General features: G+C 43.0%; 1 protein-coding gene across 6 annotated transcripts in view; it reads right to left on the bottom strand.

Annotated features, from left to right (window-relative positions):
• The window catches only part of trio (trio Rho guanine nucleotide exchange factor), a 341,131-nt gene that overhangs the window by 227,240 nt on the left and 91,607 nt on the right, over nt 1-22,284 (bottom strand). For all 6 annotated transcript variants that reach the window (XR_004416575.1, XM_033048380.1, XM_033048401.1 and 3 more), the window contains exons 2-5: nt 20,451-20,525; nt 8,707-8,821; nt 6,456-6,648; nt 3,255-3,767 (exon numbers count right to left, since the gene is read on the bottom strand). Coding sequence is in view for 5 of the 6 variants with exons in the window: in XM_033048380.1 (XP_032904271.1) it covers nt 3,255-3,767; nt 6,456-6,648; nt 8,707-8,821; nt 20,451-20,525 (896 nt within the window). In the remaining variant the exon portion in view is untranslated. The remainder of the gene's footprint in view (nt 1-3,254; nt 3,768-6,455; nt 6,649-8,706; nt 8,822-20,450; nt 20,526-22,284) is intronic.

Below are 22,284 nucleotides of genomic sequence, written 5' to 3'. Positions count from 1 at the left end.
GCAGGATTATGCCACTACATATATTCTATGAATAGATATCTTACTTATCCAACTGTACTTCAACAAAAAAAATGGCCTTGCTCCAAAACTGTAGGGCTGCACCACAATTAAAAATCTACTATCATTTTGCTCCTGGTTAATTGAAACTCCGAGGTACCAGTTTATAACCTGCCGTTCAGTGCTGATCTGTTATTTTTTGATTCTGTGTTTTGACTATAATTGTGCTTTTGCCGAGATTCATAGTATCTGCAGTGAAAATTTGTCTGTTCCCAGTACAAGTCTCAGAAGATGTCCACTAATTAGTGGAGAACAAAATGCCTCGAATGAAGAAGTTAACATAGTAAAACAAAAGAAGGAGAAATTATTGGGAACGAAAGCTTGTAATTTCCAGGAACACGATAAATTTTCAAGATATCAGACATATTAGATGCATTGACAGTCATCTTCCAAAGTGCCCTTGATTTATTTTGGATTTGATTTTGAATGGCTCCTATAAATTTGAAAGTAGTAAATTAACCCCACTATTTAAGAAAGGAAGGAGGGAGGAAATAGGAAACCACAGTTAGCCTGACATCAATATGAAGGAAAACATGGGAATATATTATCAAAGTGGTAGCACTCACAAAATAATAATAGAATCGGACAACTTCAAAGTAGGTCAATGAAAGAGAAATGTTTGATAAATCTTTTTTGAGGTTGTAATAAGCAAAGTGAAGGGGAACCAGTTGATGTGGTGTGTTTGAACTTTCAGAAAGCCTTCAATAAGTTCCACACAAGAGATTATTAAATAAAATTAGAGCATATGAAATTGTTGACAATATATTGGTATGGATCAGGGATAGATTAGCACATAGAAAACAGAAATAAACAAGTTATTTTTGGGAGGTACACAAAATTGCTGGAGGAACTCAGCGGGTGCAGCAGCATCTATGGAGCGAAGGAAATAGGCGACGTTTCGGGCCGAAACCCTTCTTCAGACCCGTTTCGGCCCGAAACGTCGCCTATTTCCTTCGCTCCATAGATGCTGCTGCACCCGCTGAGTTCCTCCAGCAATTTTGTGTACCTTCGATATTCCAGCATCTGCAGTTCCCTTTTGAACAAGTTATTTTTGGGGTTGTGGGATTCCACAGGGATCAGGGCCAGAGTTTCAGCTGCACACAATAAACATCAATGGTTTGGATGACAGGGTTAATGTGAGATAAAATACTCTGGGAGCAAAACAAAACCAGAAACCATTGAAAGTTTTGAAAGGCATTCAGAGTGTCCTATAAATTACTAAAAGATAATGGGCAATTAGAGCAAGCAATGGAAAAGCCCTGAGGTATTGTTGTAGAACAGAGAATGTTGGGGCAGCAGGTACATAGTTCCATGAGGTGGCCCCACAGTGGACAGGACTGTGAAAGCGGCACTTGAGATGCTTGCCGTTACCAGTCAAGGTATTGAGTACATGAGTTGGGACACATCATTTTACAGGCGTACAAGATTTTGGGACGTAATGTTACAGATATACAAGGTGTTGGGACATCATGTTACAGATGTACAAGACAATGGTAACTTTAGTGAATATCCTAAATACATTTGAAGTATTGGCTACATTTCTAGACACCCTGCTATAAGAAGGATGTCATTAAGATGTATAGCATGCAAAAAGGATTTGCGAAGTTGTGACTGGACTGGAGGGTTTAAATTACATCAACAGGCTGGGTAAACTGGGTCTCTTTTCTCAGGAGCAGAGAATGCTGAACGACAATCTTACAGAGAGTGGTATATAAAATCATGAAGGACAACGTTTAAAAGACATTTAGACAGGTTCATGCTAGCGATTGGATGGCTATAGGCCAGGCATTGGCAAGCCGGACAAGCTCATTTAGGCAACTTGGTCGGCACAGATAAGGTGGGCCAAAGGGCCTGTTTCCATGTTGTATAGCTCTAAGGTCCTATGGCTCCAAGTAAAAGACAAATGATACGTTGACCAGTATTAGGATCCAAGAATAAGAGTCAATCTTGCTGCTTTATGGTAGGGTGCTGGTGAGCTGCCTTTGGAATATTTTATCCTGGTTTGCTCTCCCTGCCCAAGGGGAAATATATTTGCAACAGAGTGCAACAAAGTTTTATTCCGTTGATTCTTGATATGGGAAGTTTGTGCTAATAGAAGAGATTAAGCAGATACTCTCCAAATTTCAATGGCTGAGAGGTGAACTCATTGAAAACTTCAAAATTCTAAGGTGGGAAAATTGAGTAGAAATTTAGCTGCAATCTTGTGAACAGTACACCAGGCTGGATGAGTCACACCCAATCCTACTTACATTCTTGTGTTCTTTTCATGTGAAGGGTTTAAAAACATGTTTAAAGCCTTGATTTTTTTAACTCAACTTGAATTTGTTATGGGTAATAGATCAGGATGAGAGACAATGGATACAAACTTGATGTTCCGTGTGGAGACACAGGAACTGTCCCCAGCATTATATATGATACAGATGAAAGGATACATCCAAGTAAATTGATGACACCAAGTTAACAAATAAGGGACAACATACAAAAGGGACACTGACAGATTTTGAAAACTGACAGATTGAAAAATCTGCAACACTATGAACTTCAATTAGAAGTATGAGTCTTTCCTATTTGGATCCAAGAAAATTTAGGGACCCAAGTACATAAATCTCCCACGACTGACAGGTACAAGATACAATGAAAGAGGTTAATGGGATAGCATCCTCTATCTTTAAAGATTCACAAAAAAACAGGAAAAGGTTTGGAATTTAAGGATGTTTTATTAATTTTAAGCTTTGGATCAAGCCCATTTGGTTCAGTTCTGAACACCACTTTTCAGGTTATGGGGTGATGACAGAAGGAATACCTTCAAACTAAATGTAATGGAAATATGGGAAATGTCACCCCTCTGCCCCTATACCCCTTTCTTCTACTCCTCCTATTCCCCCACCTCACCTTCCCCCACACCCACACAACGCCCATTCCCCCACTACTATCTTCCCATAACATACCGATTCCTGCCATTACAAAGAGTGCTGGAACCATAATCTTTAACCCTGTGAACCAAAAGCTGGAAAAGACTGTTTTCCTCAGTTGTCACAAATAAGATGGACTAAATGGCTTCCTCGTGTACTATAAATTTCAATGGTTCTCAGCACACTTGAATTTAAATTAACTTTGGAAATAACAATATCACTCCAATATCACTCCAAAACCAGCCAGGATTGTTAATGCAACCTAAATGGCTTATCAATCCTTACCTTTTCTGCATCTTGTTCAAACAGCCTTAGCTGAAAGCATTGATCGAGTTTCAGCTTGCGTATATGCCACATCTGATGCAGATGCTGTCTGGTTGAGTGTAGTCTGTCCAACATACTGGACACTTTTGGTACAAGGCCCTGAAAATCTGCATTCCCTGATATCGAGTTTTTATGGGGAAAACTTTCACTGCTTTGAATCCTTTGCAGCAATTTCTGCCCTTCTAGATCTAGTTCTTCAATTGGAGCTTTGATTACTTTCTTCTTCAGCAGCGAATGTTCATCAATCATCTTTCTTGCTCCTTCCAAGTCCTGAGGGAAGTCTTTTTTGGCGAGCATTTCCTGTAGCTCTTCCAGTCTGGACAACATGTGTGATGCATTGCTTATAAAGTCTTCAAAGGCCACACGAATTTCAATCCATTCCTCGTGGTTGTAGTCCAGACAGCCATCAAACTCCGGAGTAAGCTGCGATGGGTCAACTACTTTGGTAAGACCTTCTATGGACACCATGTTAGTCTAAAAGCAGAGAACATGTTACCAAATTGGATAATAAGTCACTATCAAAGATTACACTTATGTGAAACTTATTACACTGCTTGAAAAATGCTTTTGTTTATGTTGGCAGAACTCAGGATTTACATTTTTTACGGATCTGATTTTCTCTCCAGTAAAGATAGCATAGATTTATTTTAAAAGACATGGCAACCAAGAATAATATATCAAACTTTAGAAACTTATAGGATATATAGTTTAAAATCCAAGACTTAAATATTTCACCCCCACCCAGAGGGAAGTATATAGTATTCTCTGCAAAAAAGGAACAGCCTACCAAGAGATTGAGGTACAAACCAACACTACTTGCAGAACTTTAGTGCAATCTCAAAACCTGCCGCAAAAACCTGCAGCAAAAAAATAACATTTTCCATTAATAAAACAATCAACGTCAGGCACTTCATTAAATGTTTTATTGTATACCTAGTTTGTGAAGTAATTAATTTCAAGTTTTACGATCTCTAAACAGTTCCTGAAGTTTTGTTTGGAATGTCCAGTGGCTATTGCAGACTTTTTGATAACTGAATGAGTAGTTTTACTTTAAACTGTACCTTGTTTACACATTTGCTTCAACTGTTTCACCTCCACTCTATCCAGCCTTACGCAATTCCCTACCGTCTATTCCAATGGACCCAAAACATTTCAAGCAACAGCTTCTCTCACTGCTTCACAACTTCCAGCTAGATAGCCCCTTGAATTTTATATTTAACCTCTTTGTGTCCAATACAGTTTTTCTCTTCACAACATTATCGGGAAGCAACAGTTCAATTTTCATTAATGCACTCTTGCTCTATATTTCCACCACCTACTGTCGCTGCCACCACTATCCTTTCAGACTGCTTTTAAAATACCAACTCATGCAACACATCTTTTATTAGGAAAGAGATATAATTTATTGTCACCCTCCACCATTTTCTCTAGTTCCTTCCACTGGCTAATACTTAGATTGAAGCAGACTGCCCAAAGCTTTAATACACTGATTGTGAATTTAACTAAATTTCTAACTTAACTACCATTCTTCACCAAGGCTACCTAATCAAACTTTTCCATCCCACGGTAACCACTGAATTACTGAAACCTTTAACTGGAGTTCTGTCGAATCAAAATCGACTTTCATTTCCTATTTTTCTAGGTTTCCATAATCCGCACTCATCAAATTTTACCTTGCTCAAAATGCAACCATTTTAAATTTCCCTCACATTGTCCCACATGACCATCGCCTTTATCTCGCTGACTTGTAGCAAACTGTTCTCCTCCAACATAAACTCTGAAGAAGGGTCTCGACCTGAAACGACTCCTATTCCTTTTCTCCAGAGATGCTGTCTGATCTGTTGAGTTCCTCCAGCTTTTTGTGTCTATTTTTGGTTTAAACCAGCATCTGCAGTTCCTTCCTCGCTGCCAAATACCATAACGTGCAATCACGGCTCTTTGTACATTCATGTCTCATTTTAAGAGCAGCTTTTGACTAACCTTGTTTTCTTATTATACATTTTTCTCCGACAAGACCACAATTTTCATCCCTGCAAATTGTCACTACATTTAATGTGTGTTACACATTATTGATACCTAGTTGACCAAAAATATTTTCTGGTGATCGGGGGCATCCATTAATCATGTTGTGAACTAGCATTTTTCACAGAATTTAAAAAATATTATACCCAAAATTTGAAAACAAAAAATGACCTATGCATTATCTCACATTTAGTCAATTTGTACCCAATTTTTAGAAACCAACCTGCAGAATAATGACCACCATGGCTTCACTCAAAAATAAATCACTGGTTTTTAAGTCTCAGCAATTAGAAAGACGTGATGAATAACATGCCGTAATCATTCAATAGAAGTTGCAGCAGGCTTTCTTTCATTCAGTTACTAATTGTGGGAACTCTGAATAACAGTTCACCAAAGAGTCACGTAAACGCAGTTAAGGACTCCTTAAAAACTTTGCTCCAATAGATTGCATAACGAACTGAACATTATCTTATCACACAATATAGTGAAGAAGCAAGTGTGCCTACGGAGATTCTGATTATTTTTGGATGAAAATGTTATGAGATAACTTAAGTAACAAAGTCCAACTCATCAGGTCAAATTCTCAAATGTTTAGTCCACTATACCAGCTTTTTCCTGTTAGTTAAATGGATTAATTTCTTAAATTAGCCAGTTCATTGGCTATATTAAGAGGGAGTTAGATGTGGCCCTTGTGGCTAAAGGGATCAGGGGGTATGGAGAGAAGGCAGGTACGGGATACTGAGTTGGATGATCAGCCATGATCATATTGAATGGCGGTGCAGGCTCGAAGGGCCGAATGGCCTACTCCTGCACCTATTTTCTATGTATCTATGTATCTATATAAACCAATCCTAAATATTGTTTCTTAAGAGATTTAAACAATGACAAGTACCTTGCTTAAGTTAGTTATAAACAGTACTTAGGACTAGATGTGTTTTCACAAAACATGTTTAGAAACTTCCAGGATTTACTCACAAATACGGCAATAGTTTGTCTTGTCACTAGTGACGGTTAGGTTGAAACTTTAAATAAACTTTCAAATCTCTTGTTTTGAAATAAAGAAGTTAGTGCTTTGCCAAAAATTTGCTGTGAACCATTAAATCTACTTTTGGATTTATTCTGTTATCTGTCTCAAAGTACCTCAAACTCAAACTTTGAGCTGCCAAAGTTAGTCCTTTGCTTCTGCCAGAAGTTGTCTGGCTTGATGATCAGTGCAACGTGAATACAGCCAGGAAATGACTCCTGTAGAATCTTCAGCAGCGGTTTAATGGAATCCCATTTGGAGCCTCGCATGTCAACAATCACAGTGAATCCACGCTTACACACCTCCTCACTGGAGAGAAGAAAACAAGGCACAAAGTGAGCGTACATATAAACAAGACACACAGACTGCATAAAGAGGGGAGGAAGGAGAAGGTGGGGCAAGAGAGGAGAGCGGGGAGAGTTGGTAGGAGAAGTGAAAGAAGATAAGAACTGTCTTGACTCTACATTTGTTCCCACCCTGCTTCCTGTAAGGACTTCATCCCCTACTCCCAATTCCTCCGTCTACGCTGCATCTGCACCCAGGATGAGGTGTTCCACACCAGGGCATCGGAGATGTCCTCATTCTTCAGGGAATGGGGGTTCCCCTCTTCTACCATAGACAAGGCTCTCACCAGGGTCTCGTCTATACCCCATGACTCTGCTCTCTCTCCCCCTAGTCCTCACCTTTCACCCCACCAGCCGTCATGTACAACAAATAGTCCTCCGTCATTTTCGCCACCTCCAACGTGACCCCACCACTCGCCACATCTTCCCATCTCCTCCCCATGTCTGCTTTCCGCAGAGACCGCTCCCTCCGCAACTCCCTGGTTAATTCATCCCTTCCCACCCGTACTACCCCCTCTCCTGGCACTTTCCCTTGCAACCGCAAGAAATGCTACACCTGTCACTTTACCTCCCCCCTTGATTCCATTCAAGGACCCAAGCAGTCCTTCCAGGTGCGGCAGAGGTTCACTTGCACCTCCTCCAACCTCATCTATTGCATCAGCTGCTCTAGATGTCAGCTGCTCTACATCGGTGAGACCAAGCGTAGGCTTGGCGATCGCTTCGCCGAATACCTCAGCTCGGTTCGCAATAACCAACCTGATCTCCTGGTGGCTCAGCACTTCAAGTCCCCCTCCCATTCCGAATCCGACCTTTCTGTCCTGGGCCTCCTCCATGGCCGGAGTGATTTACCACTGTAAATTGGAGGAGCAGCACCTCATATTTCGCTTGGGCAGTTTGCACCCCAGCGGTATGAACATTAACTTCTCTAATTTCAGGTAGTCTTTACTATCTCCTCCCCTTCTCAGCTCTCCCTCCACCTCTTCCTTTCTTCTTCCCTCCCCCCCTCCTCCCCCCCACCCTCACATCAGTCTGATGAAAGGTTTCGGCCCGAAACGTTGCCTATTTACTTCGCTCCATAGATGCTGCCTCACCCGCTGAGTTTCTCCAGCATTTTTGTCTACCTTTGATTTTCCAGCATCTGCAGTTACTTCTTAAACAAGTGCTTATTTTCCTAATTGCTTGACATCACTCCACATTAGTGATTTGTATACCAGGCTGCCAAAGTTCTCCTAAAACTTCACTCACTTTTTCACAGTATGCTGTCTTTCTGTTTTAGTACCAAAGTAAATGTTCTCCAATTTTTTCATATTATATCCCAGCTGCCGCCACATCCTTGCCCATTAACTTATCCTGTCTATTCTCCCAGAAGACGCTGCATGCTTGACAAGGCTCACACTGCTACCTATTTTAGTGTAATCAGCAAAGTTGATCGTCAACACCGCCCCCACCCAATCTCCGATGTAGACTATGAACAGCCAAGGCATTAGCAGTGATCACTGTGAAATTCCACTAGTCACATCTTCCCAACCCAAAATGACCAGTTAATTCCTCCTTACTGTTTTCCACCCATTAACCAATCGAGAAAAACAATCGTTTCTGATTGGAGAGTGAAATCTAAAATTAGCGCTTGGAAATACTTGCACAAACAGAAAGTGGTGGTTCAAACTCTTCCACAAATGGAACAATAGGCAAAGTCAATCATTCATTTAAATCTGAGTTAAAACAAATAAAACTAACTGTGTTAAATATTTGTTAAACCAAATTTGTTAGCCAAATATTGTTGACTTTCTAAAATATATTATGTACTGATAGTTGCCAACCTATATCATCAGTAACAGCAGTACTTCCCAGTGCCATCATTTAATATTTACCAAGTTTCTAAGCAAAATTACAAATAGATATTTGGCAGAATATTAATTTTTCCCACCATTCACATTTTGAACAAAGACAGTTTTGCAGCAATATAAATTGTGCAAAATACACAACTAGTACAATTTTCAGAACATTAATGCAGGTTATATACCTTGGAATATTAGCTAAATAAGAGATAAGCCGCCTAAGATCTTCTTGTCTTATTCTGTCATGGTTGCTGCGTGCTGGAAATGTCAAGACGGGCCCTCCACGCTTATCTCGTCCACCTGGAAAAAAGTAATGTTCAAGATCATATTAAGGCAAGCAAGTAATAACAAATGCATTTCTCCTAACTTCTACAAAACAAAATCCTGTAGCAAATTTCTTTGTAATATATTTGGAAGGAAATTGCCTACTTCACGAAGGATGCCGAATTTAACAACCTCAAATCAAACAAAAGATGACAATAAATATTGATTACTGTCAGGACACAGCTCCAATATCTAGTCTTGTCCAAGATGACCACAGATCAGATACCACGTAGATTGGTTCAGTGGCTTCAGAATCTTTGGAATTCTCCTAACCCAGAGTGTGAATGTAGTCATTGCGTATATTCATTAATGAATGAGTCATTAAGTGTATTCAAGCTTAAGATGGACTATTCAAGAATCAAAGTATATGTGAATCATACAGGAGAGTGAGTGAGGCGAATAATCAGATCGAACGTGATCATATGGAATTGCACAGCAGGCTCAAGTGGGCAGAAAGTCCATTTCTATTCCTGTTCCTTAGGTTAGCATGTTTAGTTGGCAAGAGAGTGATAATTGGTTGCTAACAAATCCGTCTAACTTCCTTTGGAGTACAAAAAGAATGGCAAAGTTGCGCCCCCAAAAAGCTTGATGAATTCATATTCTGAAGTTTTACTTCAAAACAAACTTCATGTTTTATCATTAATCTTTCTAATGTATTTTTCAGAAATAACGAGGTCAAAATGGGCAGAACTAATTGCCCAGCTCAATCAGAACAGATGCTGCCTTTTTGCATGTGAATGCCCAAGGGTCCCTTTGAAAGGCACCATAATTTCAATTTTAATTAGAAACTTGCTCCTGACTGCAAATTTTGATTTATTTTTTCAACTACAGTCATAGATCATTTTCAGAATAGAAAACTAATTTCTGGTTTCCTCACATGCGATTGCTTCGAACTGAACCATCTGATCAATATATGGTGATTGCACAGTTGGGCTTTTCCACTGCCGACATGCTTCCAGGGTGCGCAACCAAGGACACTGATAAGACTGAAACATGGTCACTGGCCTTCACCTGAAACTTAATTCTCTTAACATCAATTCTATTGGCTTATTCTGGCCTAAACAGCATTTAAAAAAAAATAATTAATACAATTTTCCTTTTTTGTACTCTCTGTCTCTATTTACAAAGTCCCGAATTGTAAATGCTTCAGGAACTCCATCCTCTCAACATATCCTGCCGCTTTCAAAGGTTTATGGACTGAGTTCCATCTTCTGAATATTTTTTAATGCCTACAATGTCTTCCCTGTTCTTTCTGCCAAAATGTATCCGCAGGGCTCGTAATTAACGGTTGCCCGGTTGCCAATGGCCACCTAAAGTCCCGCCGGGTAACCTATTAGCCGTGCCATTTTGCCCGGCTTGGCAAGCAATAAAAAAAATCAAGTAGATCAGGATCAATCCCTGAATTAGGTAGATGCACATTCCTGGTATTGAGATAAAATTGCCCTGTGGGGGCGGGGTTAATGAATAGGGACGGGGGACGGTCACTCTTCCAGTGGTTGCGGTGCAGCATTGGGGTGATCCCGGATTCCTGGGCACAGGGAAGGGAATTCCCTCGTATTTGGCGGGCGTCTGACCCGCAGCCGCGGCCCCGGGACCGGGCATAGGCTGCGCTGCCGGCGCACGGGCGCCACTCTCAGAGCACCCGGGACATTTACCGTTCAACTCTGAGCAGACCCCCCTCTCTATCTCTCTCTCTGTCACTCTCCGTCTCCGCCCGCCATCCATGTCCGGGCCGCCGGGTCTCCGCTCTCCGGCCGCACTTCATCCGCCGGCACGGCCGACCGCCTTGAACATGCACACCGCCATGACAAGCACATCCTCGGCTGCCCTGCACATGTGTACTGCCACGGCCAGCACATCCTCCCCCTGCACATGCGCACAACCACGGCCTGCACATCATCGGCCACCCTGCACATGCGCACTACCATGGCAACTGGTCGGCGCCAGGCACTTTCTCTCTCCCTTAACATTGTGGGAGATCTGGCCGCCATTGCTGTCTGGTCACAGCCTCGCCGCGACCGTTGAAACCCAGCTCTGGAGCTGGAGCTGGAGCATGTGCGTGTTCGTGTGTGTATATTATATATACCCACACACACAATTTCCCTCCTGGGATTAATAAAGTTCTGTTGTATAGTATCGTGTGTGTAGGAAGTAAGGAAGTTTATTGGCCATGTATTCACATACAAGGAATTTGTCTTGGTGCTCCACCCACAAGTAACAACATGACATACAGTGACAGTTACGAATGACTCAGAAAACACTAAACATTAATAATAATAAAACATTAATGATAAAACACCATTGATCAAGCATGTGAACCAACAAAATACCAGATCAAAGGGAGGCTACAGATTTTTGACTGTTGAGTAGAGCAACTACTCGTGGATAAAAACAGTTTTTATGTCTGGCTGTGGCAGCTTTGACAATCCAGAGTTGCCTTCCAGAGGGAAGTGGTTCAAAGAATTTGTGGCCAGGGTGAGAGGGGTCAGAGATGCTCTTGCCCACTCGCTTCCTGGCCCTTGCAGTGTACAGTTCATCAATGGAGGGAAGGTTGCAGCCAATAACCTTCTCAGCTGATCGGACGATTCACTGCAGCCTCCAGGTGTCGTGCTTGGTGGCTGAGCCAAACCAGACCATGATGGAGAAGGTGAGGACAGACTCTACAATGGTTGTGTAGAATTGGACCATCATTGCCTGTGGCAGATTGTGCTTCCTCAGCTGCCATAGGAAGTACATCCTCTGTTGTGCATTTTTGACTGTGGAGTCGATGATAGACCCCCACTTAAGGTCCTTGGAGATGATTGTTCCCAGGAACTTAAAATACTCCACAGATGTGAGTATGGTGTTGTTGATGGTGAGTGGGGTGAGGGGAGAGGGAGCTCTCCTAAAGTCCACAAATCCACAAATTGCGTACAGTTTTGGTCTCCAAATTTGAGGAAAGATATTCTTGCCATAGAAGGAGTACAGAGAAGGTTCACCAGACTGATTCCTGGGATGTCAGGACTTTCATATGAAGAAAGACTGGATAAACTCGGCTTGTTCTCGCTGGAATTTAGAAGATTGAGGGGGGATCTTATAGAAACTTACAAAATTCTTAAGGGGTTGGACAGGCTAGATGCAAGAAGATTGTTCCCGATGTTGGGGGAGTCCAGGACAAGGGGGTCACAGTTTAAGGATAAAGGGGAAATCCTTTAGGACTGAGATGAGAAAAACATTTTTCACACAGAGAGTGGTGAATCTCTGGAACTCTCTGCCACAGAAGGTAGTTGAGGCCAGTTCATTGGCAATATTTAAGAGGGAGTTAGATGTGGCCCTTGTGGCTAAAGGGATCAGGGGGTATGGAAAGAAGGCAGGTACAGGATGCTGAGTTGGATGATCAGCCATGATCATATTGAATGGCGGTGCAGGCTCGAAGGGCCGAATGGCCTACTCCTGCACCTATTTTCTATGTTTCTAATCAAAGGAACTGCAGATGCTGGTTTAAACTAAAGATAGACACAAAAAGCTGGAGTAACTCAACAGGTCAAGACAGAATCTCTGGTCAAAAGGAAAATATTACGTTTTGGGTTGGGTCTGAAAAAGGTTCCGGCACACCTTTGGAATGTGGAAGGAAACAAGAGCTCCTGGAGAAAACCCATGCGATCAAAGGGAAAAGGTGCAAACCATCCAGACAGCACCCATATTCAGGATCAATTCCGGGTCTCTGGCACTTTTAAGGGCCTGTCCCACGAGCATGCGACTGCATGCGGCAAACGCGACCTAACGTGGTCGCTTGAGCCGTATGGCCTCGCGGGGCCGATCGCCGGAGCCGTATGGAGTTGTGCGGAGCTGGTCCCAACATCGCGCGGGACTCCGGAAAACTGAGTGTTCAAAAATTCCGCGCGGCAACGGCCTGCCGGCCCGCAGCCGCATTGAGTCCGTACGCACCGCCTCGACGGGCGTACGCACCGTTTTGACGGCGTACGTCACACGCGAACTTCCCGCGGACTTCGCTCGAACTTCAAGTCACTCACTCGACCTCCGCGCGGCCCCCGCTTCTGGTTTGGTCGCGCTCGCCGCGTGCAGTCGCATGCTGGTGGGTCCGGCCCTGTACGGGGACCATTCGACCTCCGCGCGGCCCCCGCTTCCGGTTTAGTCGCGCTTGCCGCATGCAGTTGCATGCTCGTGGGACAGGCCCTTTAGGCAGCAACTTTATGGCCAATGAACTGCCCCATAGTCTTGGACTGAATTAAAACATACAGTAGCTGTAAAGGGGGAAATAGAGTGACTTAGAGATTTAAGACTGAAAATGGATAGTTTATTTTTTTTAGTAACCAAAGTTTTCAACGTATAATTTTTTGTGTATTGGAAAACAAAATAGTGGCACAGCTGGTAGACTTATTGCCTCACATGCCAGAGATCTGTGTTCGATCCTGTCCTCGGGCACTGTCTGTATTGAATTTGCACATTCTCCCTGCAAGCGTGTGGGTTTCCTGCCACATCCCAAAGACGCATTGGCTTTGTAGGTTAACCTGTCTCTGTAAAATTGCCCCTAATGTGTGTGTAGGGAGTGGGTGAGGAAAGTGGGATATCAGTACGTGTGAATGGGTGGGAGACAAAGAAGCTGGAGAAAATCAGAGGGTGAGGCAGCATCTATGCAGCGAAGGAATAGGCGACGTTTCGGGTCGACGCCATTCTTCAGACTGATGTCGGGTCGGGGGGGCGGGAAAAAGAAAGGAAGAGGCGGAGACAATAGGCTGTGGGACAGCTGGGAATGGGAGGGGAAGGAGGGAACAAGCAAGGACTACCTAAAATTGGAGAAGCCAATGTTCATACAGCTGGGGTGTAAACCATCCAAGCAAAATATGAGGTGCTGTTCCTCCAATTTGCGGTGGGCCATGGAGGAGGCCCAGGACAGAAAGGTTGGATTTGGATATGGAGGAGGAGTTAAAGTGCTGAGCCTCCGGGAGATCAGGTTGGTTATTGCGAACTGAGTGGAGGTGCTGTGCGAAGCGATTGCCAAGTGGGAGTGAGGCCACCGTCGCGGAGTGAGGAACAAAAGACGACAATAGACAATAGGTGCAGGAGTAGGCCATTTGGCCCTTCGAGCAAGCACCGCCATTCAATGTGATCATGGCTGATCATCCACAATCAGTACCGCGTTCTTGCCTTCTCCCCATATCCCTTGACTCCGCTATTTTTAAGAGCCCTATATAGCTCTCTCTTGAAAGCATCCAGAGAACCTGCCTCCACCACCCTCTGAGGCAGAGAATTCCATAGACTCACCACTCTCTGTGAGAACATTTTTTTCCTCGTCTCTGTTCTAAATGGCTTACTCCTTATTCTTAAACTGTGGCCCCTGGTTCTGGACTCCCCCAACATCGGGAACATGTTTCCTGCCTCTAGCGTGTCCAAGCCCTTAACAATCTTATATGTTTTAATGAGTTACCCTCTCATCCTTCTAAACTCCAGAGTGTACAAGCCCAGCTGCTCCATTCTCTCAGCATATGACAGTCCCGCCATCCTGGGAATTAACCTTGTAAACCTACGCTGCACTACCTCAATAGCAAGAATGTCCTTCCTCAAATTAAGGGACCAAAATTGCACACAATACTCCAGGTGTGGTCTCATTAGGGCTCTGACAAACTGCAGAAGCCCCTCTTTGCTCCAATATTCGATTCCTCTTGTTATAAAGGCCAACATGCCATTCGCTTTCTTCACTGCCTGCTGTACCTTTCGTAGACTGATGTACAAGGACCCCCAGATCCCGTTGTGCTTCCCCTTTTCCCAACTTGACGCCATTTCGATAGTAATCTGCCTTCCTGTTTTTGCTACCAAAGTGGATAACCTCACATTTATCCACATTAAACTTCATCTGCCATGCATCTGCCCACTTCCCCAACCTGTCCAAGTCATCCTGCATTCTCATAGCATCCTCCTCACAGTTCACAGTGCCACCCAGCTTTGTGTCATCTGCAAATTTGCTAATGTTACTTTGAATCCCTTCATCCAAATCATTGATGTATATTGTAAATAGCTGTGGGCACCGAGCACCGAGCCTTGCGGTACCCCACTAGTCATTGCCTGCCATTCTGAAAGGGACCCGTTAATCCCTACTCTTTGTTTCCTGTCTGCCAACCACTTCTCTATCCAGGTCAGCACTCTACCCCCAACACCATGTGCCCTAATTTTGCCCACTAATCTCCTATGCGGGACATAGAACCCGTGCCTGCCTTCTCCCCATATCCCTTAACTCCACTAGCCCCGAGACCTCAATCTAACTCTCTCTTAAATCCATCCAGTGACTTGGCCTCCACTGCCCTCTGTGGCAGGGAATTCCATAAGATCACAACTCTCTGGGTGAAAAAGTTTTTTCTCACAACAGTCTTAAATGACCATTTATTCTAAGACTGTGGCCCTTGGTTCTGGACTCGCCTAACATTGGGAACATTTTTCCTGCATCTAGCTTGTCGAGTCCTTCCATAATTTTGTATGTTTCTATAAGATCCCCCTCATCCTTCTAAACTGCAGTGAATATAAGCCTAGTATTTTCAATCTTTCCTCATATGACAGTCCCGCCATCCCAGGGATCAATCTCGTGAACCCACGCTGCACTGCCTCAAACACAAGGATGTCCTTCCTCAAATTAGGAGACCAAAACTGTACACAATACTCTAGACGTGGTCACACCAGAGCCCTATACAACTGCAGAAGAACCTCTTTAGTCCTATACTGAAATCCTCTTGTTATGAAGGCCAACATTCCATTAGCTTTCTTCACTGCCTGCTGTACCGGCATGTCAACTTTCAGTGACCGGTGTACAAGGACGTCCAGGTCTTGTTGCACCTCCCCCTTACCTAACCTAACCCCATTGAGATAATTAATCTGCCCCCTTGTTTTTACCGCCAAAGTGGATAACCTCACATTTATCTATATTATACTGCATCTGCCACGCATCTGCCCACTCACTCAACCTGTCCAGGTCACCCTGCAACCTCCTAACATCCTCTTCACAGTTCACACTGCCACCCAGCTTTGTGTCATCCGCAAACTTGCTAGTGTTGCTCCAAACTTCCTCTTCCAAATCATTAATATATACGGTAAACAGTTGCGGCCCCAACACCGAGCCTTGTGGCACTCCACTCGCCACTGCCTGCTATTCTGAAAAGGACCCGTTCACTCCTACTCTTTGCTTCCGGTCTGCCGACCAATTTTCTATCCATGTCAACACCGTACCCCCAATACCATGTGCTCTAATTTTAGTCACCAGTCTCCCGTGCGGGACCTTATCAAAGGCTTTCTGAAAGTCTAGGTACACTACATCCACTGGCACCCCTTCGTCCATTTTACTTGTCACATCCTCAAAAAATTCCAGAAGATTAATCAAGCATAACTTCCCTTTCATAAATCCATGTTGACGGACTAATCATTTTACTGCTATCCAAATGCCGCATTATTACCACTTTAATAATTGACTCCAGCATCTTTCCCACCACCGGTCAGGCTAACTGGTCTGTAATTCCCAGTTTTCTCTCTCGCTCCTTTCTTGAAAAGTGGGTCCTGATCAAATTGTATTGTTGTATTGTATTGTATTCAAATTTATTGTCATTGTCTCAATTAGAGACAACAAAATGAATTTTCCTTACAGGCAGTAGCATAAAAATAAATAAATAATAAATAATAAAACATATTAAAAATAAAATTGAATTAAAAAAAGAAAAGCACAAACACAGAAAGTCCACGACACAACATAACACAGTGGCACCAAGGTGAGGAAGGCACCATAGTCCAGCCAGCCTCCCCTCCGATCTTCTCAGATGTTCATCCGTGGTCTGGGCCTTCCGAGCACCTGCAGTCGCCGCACCGGGCGGCCCGATGTTCAGGCCCTCACGCCGGGCTGGTGGAACGCCGACGCCGATCCCCGACGGTGAACATCCTCCTCCTCAGCGGCCCGGACCTCCTGATCAGCCGCCTCCCACAGCCGGAGTCCGCAGCTCCCGAGTCCGCAGGCCGAGCCGGGCGGAGTCGCAGGACCCCGCGTTGTTGATCAGCGCCGCCCGCGTTGGGAGCTCCGCAAACCGCAGCTCCATGATGTCGGTGCCGCAGGCCCAGCACTCCGGGCTCCAGACGGCGATCCCCGGTAAGGCATCGCCAGCCCAGCGATGTTACAGCGCTGTCCCGCCGCTGCTGGAGTTCTGGTCGATCCCGGCAGGAAAGGCCACGCCAATCCAGTAGGTAGGCCGCTGGGGGCGTGAGGACGCGACTCGAATAATAGTCGCGTCCTCTCCAGGAAGTGACTGAAGGACAGTATACCCCTTACCGTACCCTCTTCCCCCACATAAAGACATTTAAAAAAACATCAAAAACACACTTTAACATAACTAAAAAAACAAAAAAACAAAAAGATACCAGGCTGAAGGTGGAGGCTGCTGGCACCAGCGCCACCGGAAGTACAAATGCTTTCTGAAAGTCCAGGTACACTACATCCACTGGCTCTCCCTTGTCCATTTTCCTAGTTACATCTTCAAAACATTCCAGAAGATTAGTCAAGCATAATTTCCCCTTCGTAAATCCATGCTGACTAGGACCGATCCTGTTACTACTATCCAAATGTGTGGCTATCTCATCTTTTATAATTGACTCCAGCATCTTCCCTACCACCGATGTCAGGCTAACTGGTCTATAATTCCGTTTTCTCTCTCCCGCCTTTCTTAAAAAGTGGGATAACATTAGCTACCCTCCAATCCCCAGGAACTGATCCTGAGTCTATAGAACATTGGAAAATTATCACCAATGCATCCACGGTTTCTAGAGCCACTTCCTTAAGTACCCTTGGATGCAGACCATCAGGCCCTGGAGATTTATCAGCCTTCAGTCCCATCAGCCTATCCAACACCATTTCCTGCCTAATGTGGATTTCCTTCAGTTCCTCTGTCACCCCAGATCCTCTGGCCACTACTATATCAGGAAGATTGTTTGTGTCCTCCTTAGTGAAGACAGATCCAAAGTACCTGTTCAACATCTGCCATTTCCTTGTTCCCCATAATAAATTCACCTTTTTCATTCTTCAAGGGTCCAACTTTCGTCTTAACTAATTTTTTCCTCTTCATATACCTAAAGAAACTTTACTATCAATGCTTTTATTCTTGGCTAGCTTACCTTCGTACCTCATCTTTTCTCCCCATATTGTCTTTTTGGTTATCTTCTGTTGTTCTTTAAACATTACCCAATCCTGTTGCTTCCCGCTCATCTTTGCTACATTGTACTTCTTCGCTTTAATTTTTATACTGTCCCTGACGTCCCTTGTCAGCCATGGTCGTCCCTTTCTCCCCTTAGAATCTTTCTTCCTCCTAGGAATGAACTGATCCTGCACCTTCTGTATTATTCCTAGAAACACCTGCCATTTTTGTTCCACTGTCATCCCTGCTAGTGTATCTTTCCAGTCAACTTTGGCCAGCTCCTCCCTCATGGTCCCATAGTCCCCTTTATTCAACTGCAACACTGACACCTCCGATCTACACTTCTCCCTCTCCAATTGTAGATTAAACCTGACCATGTTATGGTCACTGTCTCCTAATGGCTCTTTAACCTCGAGGTCCTTTATCAAATCCGGTTCATTACATAACACTAAATTCAGAATTGCCTTCTCCCTGGTAGGCTCCAATACAAGCTGTTCAAAGAATCCATCACAAAGGCACTCGACAAAGTCCCTTTCTTGGGGTCCAGTACCAACCTGATTTTCCCAGTCTACCTGCATGTTGAAATCTCCCATAACAACCACAGCATTACTTTTGCTACATGCCAATTTTAACTCCTGATTCAACTTGCGCCCTATGTCCAGGCGACTGTTTGGGGGCCTGTAGATTAGTCCCATTAGGGTATTTGTACCCTTACAATTCCTTAGTTCTATCCATACTGACTCCACATCTCCTGTTTCAATGTCACCCCTTGCAAGGGAGTGAATTTCATTCCTCACCAACAGGGCAACCCCACCCCCTCTGCCCACCTGTCTGTCTTTTCGATGGGAGGTATACCCTTGAATATTCAGTTCCCAGCCTTGGCCCATTTGCAGCCATGTCTCAGTAATTCCCACAGCATCATACTTGCCAGTTTCTAATTGAGCTTCAAGCTCGTCCACTTTATTCCTTATACTTCGCGCATTCATATACAGTACTTTGACCTCCGTATTCACTTCCCCTCTTGCAATTGGCCCTGACCTTACTATGTTGTCCATTCTCAAGCTTTCCTTCCCATTAATTTGAGAATCTTTTGTAATTTTTCCTGTAGCCACTTCCCCTTCAACTCCATCTTTATACTCCCAATTTGTCAATCCCTCCCCCCCACAATTTAGGACCTGGCGTGGGGGGACCACCGTGAGGGGGAAGAACAATGGAGGACCCGGCGTTGGGAAGTGTCGTGAGGGCTGGGGGGAGAACATACGTGGACTTGACATAGGACGATTTGCAACTTTGTCGCCACCCTTTATGGGGCGATAATTGCATACCCAAGCAAAGAATTTCACTGTAACTTGTCACTTGTGACAATATAGTAAAGTATTCGGTGTTCAACAAGCTAGGAAGCATCCATCTAGTCCAAATGAAATCACTTTAAGCACAGCCAGTCTGTGTACCATTTTTCTACTATCCGTACTTCTAGTGACATGTGGTGGCAACCTCATCCTCAGTAAAGACCAATGTAAAGTTTGTGTCTTAAATTTCAAAAGTGAGGACATGCTTTTTCATGTGTACATTAGAGCAACTTCCTGACAGTTCTGGGATGAATGTAATGTAATCTAAGATAAGTAAATAAATATTAGAGAATCAAACATTGAATATAAACATTGAATATTGAACTTTATATATTGTATATAGAATGCAAACAAGTGTTCATTTTGATCAAAATATTAGGATAAGAAATCTGCAAAAGGTGATAAATTTCAACATTAGCAAAGATGTCATATACTATATGTTGGGCCTTAAGTTTGATTCTGAACAATCTATGTTGAATCTAGCTTAAATTGTATTACAGTAAAGTTAAGCATAATTTCACCGTGAATGCGCTGCAAAGTTTATGATCCTGGATGGCATTGTTGTGATAAAGAAGGTGACAGCAATAAACTAAATTGCTGTCACTCAGTATTGGTTGTTTTGCTGGATGCAACTAAATAAGTTTTACCAATGGCTATGTTTGATCCTTTTGATTTGTATTGCCATATATATGAGATTTCAAGGAAACTACATGAAGTCTCTGAAAATAAACCCGAATCCTAATCCTTTCTTCTTATAAATATCTTAATGATTTGATGAGACAGATTTCTATTGAATTGTTTTAGTATACAACCATAAGTTGTTTTATCTGCTTTAGCTGTCAAGACCCCGAACACTGGAATTCCATTCCTTTCAACCCCTCTCCCATCCCCTCAACGTCTCTGCCTCTTAACTCCTACATCATTCCTAAAAAGGTTTTGACCAAAGGGAGATGGGGAGATGGAGAACGAGCAGAAAATAAAATTAGAGGAGATGGGGAAATGGGGTAGAAGATAAACAGTAATTGCCAAAATCAGGTCCCCCCTCTAAACTATTGCAAATTCTCAAAAGTATATATACAATGTAACGGTTTGGTTTACCCGAGAGGAATGCAACCTTCTCCTTCAGTATTGGAAGGACCTCCATCGCCTTCATCTCATCATTTTTACGAAAACCTGAAAGGGAATCATATTAAAATCAGAGAAAAGCCATTTATCACAAACTTATTTCAAGCCTTAAACAAAAATCGAGAAATTCTATAAATATCTAAACTCCTATATCTAAATGTACTTTGACAATCTTAATTGGGCATTTATTATTTTTTAAACAAGATTTATTTGTACCCCTCACATGCAGAAACTTTACTAAAACTATGTAACAACCCAAATCGTCGACACAATTAGTTCTCCGATGAATTATTAACAGGAATCCAAATTCTTTGACTAAACCGGGTAACTAATTTTGGCAGTGATGTAATACAAAAGATTCTTCCGCTTTAGTCTTTCCATTCAATGATTATTATTCAACTGTGACTTGCATTGTGCTTTGTACCATTTCAACAGAAGGACTTAAAAGATTTGACTCCCCGCCCCCCCCCCAACCTGCAGATTTCCTAGAAAACATTGCTGATCACAATAGAACAGCTCTCCGAGCCATAACCCTATGGTGTTAAGAGCTCAGTATAAATTTTTCATGCAGACCTTATTTAAACACAGCCAAACATGTTTCCAATGTTCTCTTTCCCCCCCTCCCCCGCCTGTATTTAATAAGTAGAGGAGATATTATTTGTCCAGGAAAATTACAGAACAAGTAGGTCATTTATTCCTTTGTGTCTGCTCTATTTAACACCATTTTCTTGCCGAATCCCCAAAAACTGGATTCTAGCATAAATTTATCTTATCTCTGAATTTTCTCAACAACTCAGCATTCACAGCTCTCTTGCATATGTAATAACAAAAATGTACAATCCTCGGAAGAAAAAAATACTTTTCCTTTCAGTCTTTTATCCAGAGACCATTAAATTTCCACTGGGGAAAACATCCTCAGATACCTTCCCTGTCAAGCTCCAACACAATCTTCTGTGTTTCAATATGATTGCCCCTCCCTTGAAACACAACGTAATATGGGCCCTATTATTTTTCAGAACTTAACTCCTTTATCTTCGGAATCAACCTGTAGAATCATCTTTGTCTCCTTAAATAATGGGACTAAAACTCGGTGTGAGTCCTCCAAATGCCAACTTATTCATGCCCTGTATGGATATACCAAAACTTCCAAATGTTTGTACTAAAAGAAAATAGCAAACAATTGATTTTGCACTGACTTTCCCCATCTATGAAAGTTCAATCTATGCAACAGTATGATTTTTCAGTAACAATTTTCATTTTTTTATTCTCTGCTTTACTGGGGCAACTGACTGATTGGCTATCTGCAGACTCTCTGATCCTGGCCGGTATGATAGCTAGTTCCAATTCTGATCTGCCTGATGGCTTCCCACATGTATATTCCATCAGTAACGACTGAACGCTGTTTTTTTTAATATCCATGGGTGGCACAGTGGTGCAACAGTAGAGTTGCTGCCTTACAGTGCCAGAGACCCGGGTTCGATCTGACCATAATCTAATAGGAACCTGAGAGGCAATTTTTTTTAGGTAGTTGAGGCAAGTACTATCACAAAATTTAAAAAACATTTGGACTGTTACATGGATAGGATAGGTTGATAGGGATATAGGCCAAATGCAGGCAAGTGGGACTAGAGCAGGGAGGGCATGTTGGTCGGCATGGGCAAGTGGGCCAAAGGACCTGTTTCCACCCTATATGCCTCAATAAAATTGAATTTAATATCTGAACTAAATTTCTTTTGCCACATTTTCGCAGGTTATTAACAAAGTGGCATTGCCTGGGAAGAACACAGTTCTATCTCATTTAATTTAT

Source organism: Amblyraja radiata, chromosome 2 (assembly GCF_010909765.2).
Source record: "Amblyraja radiata isolate CabotCenter1 chromosome 2, sAmbRad1.1.pri, whole genome shotgun sequence".
Taxonomy (NCBI): Eukaryota; Metazoa; Chordata; class Chondrichthyes; order Rajiformes; family Rajidae; genus Amblyraja; species Amblyraja radiata.
The sequence above is the reverse complement of the archived record's forward strand: the minus strand, read 5'-3'. Positions and strand labels throughout refer to the sequence as shown.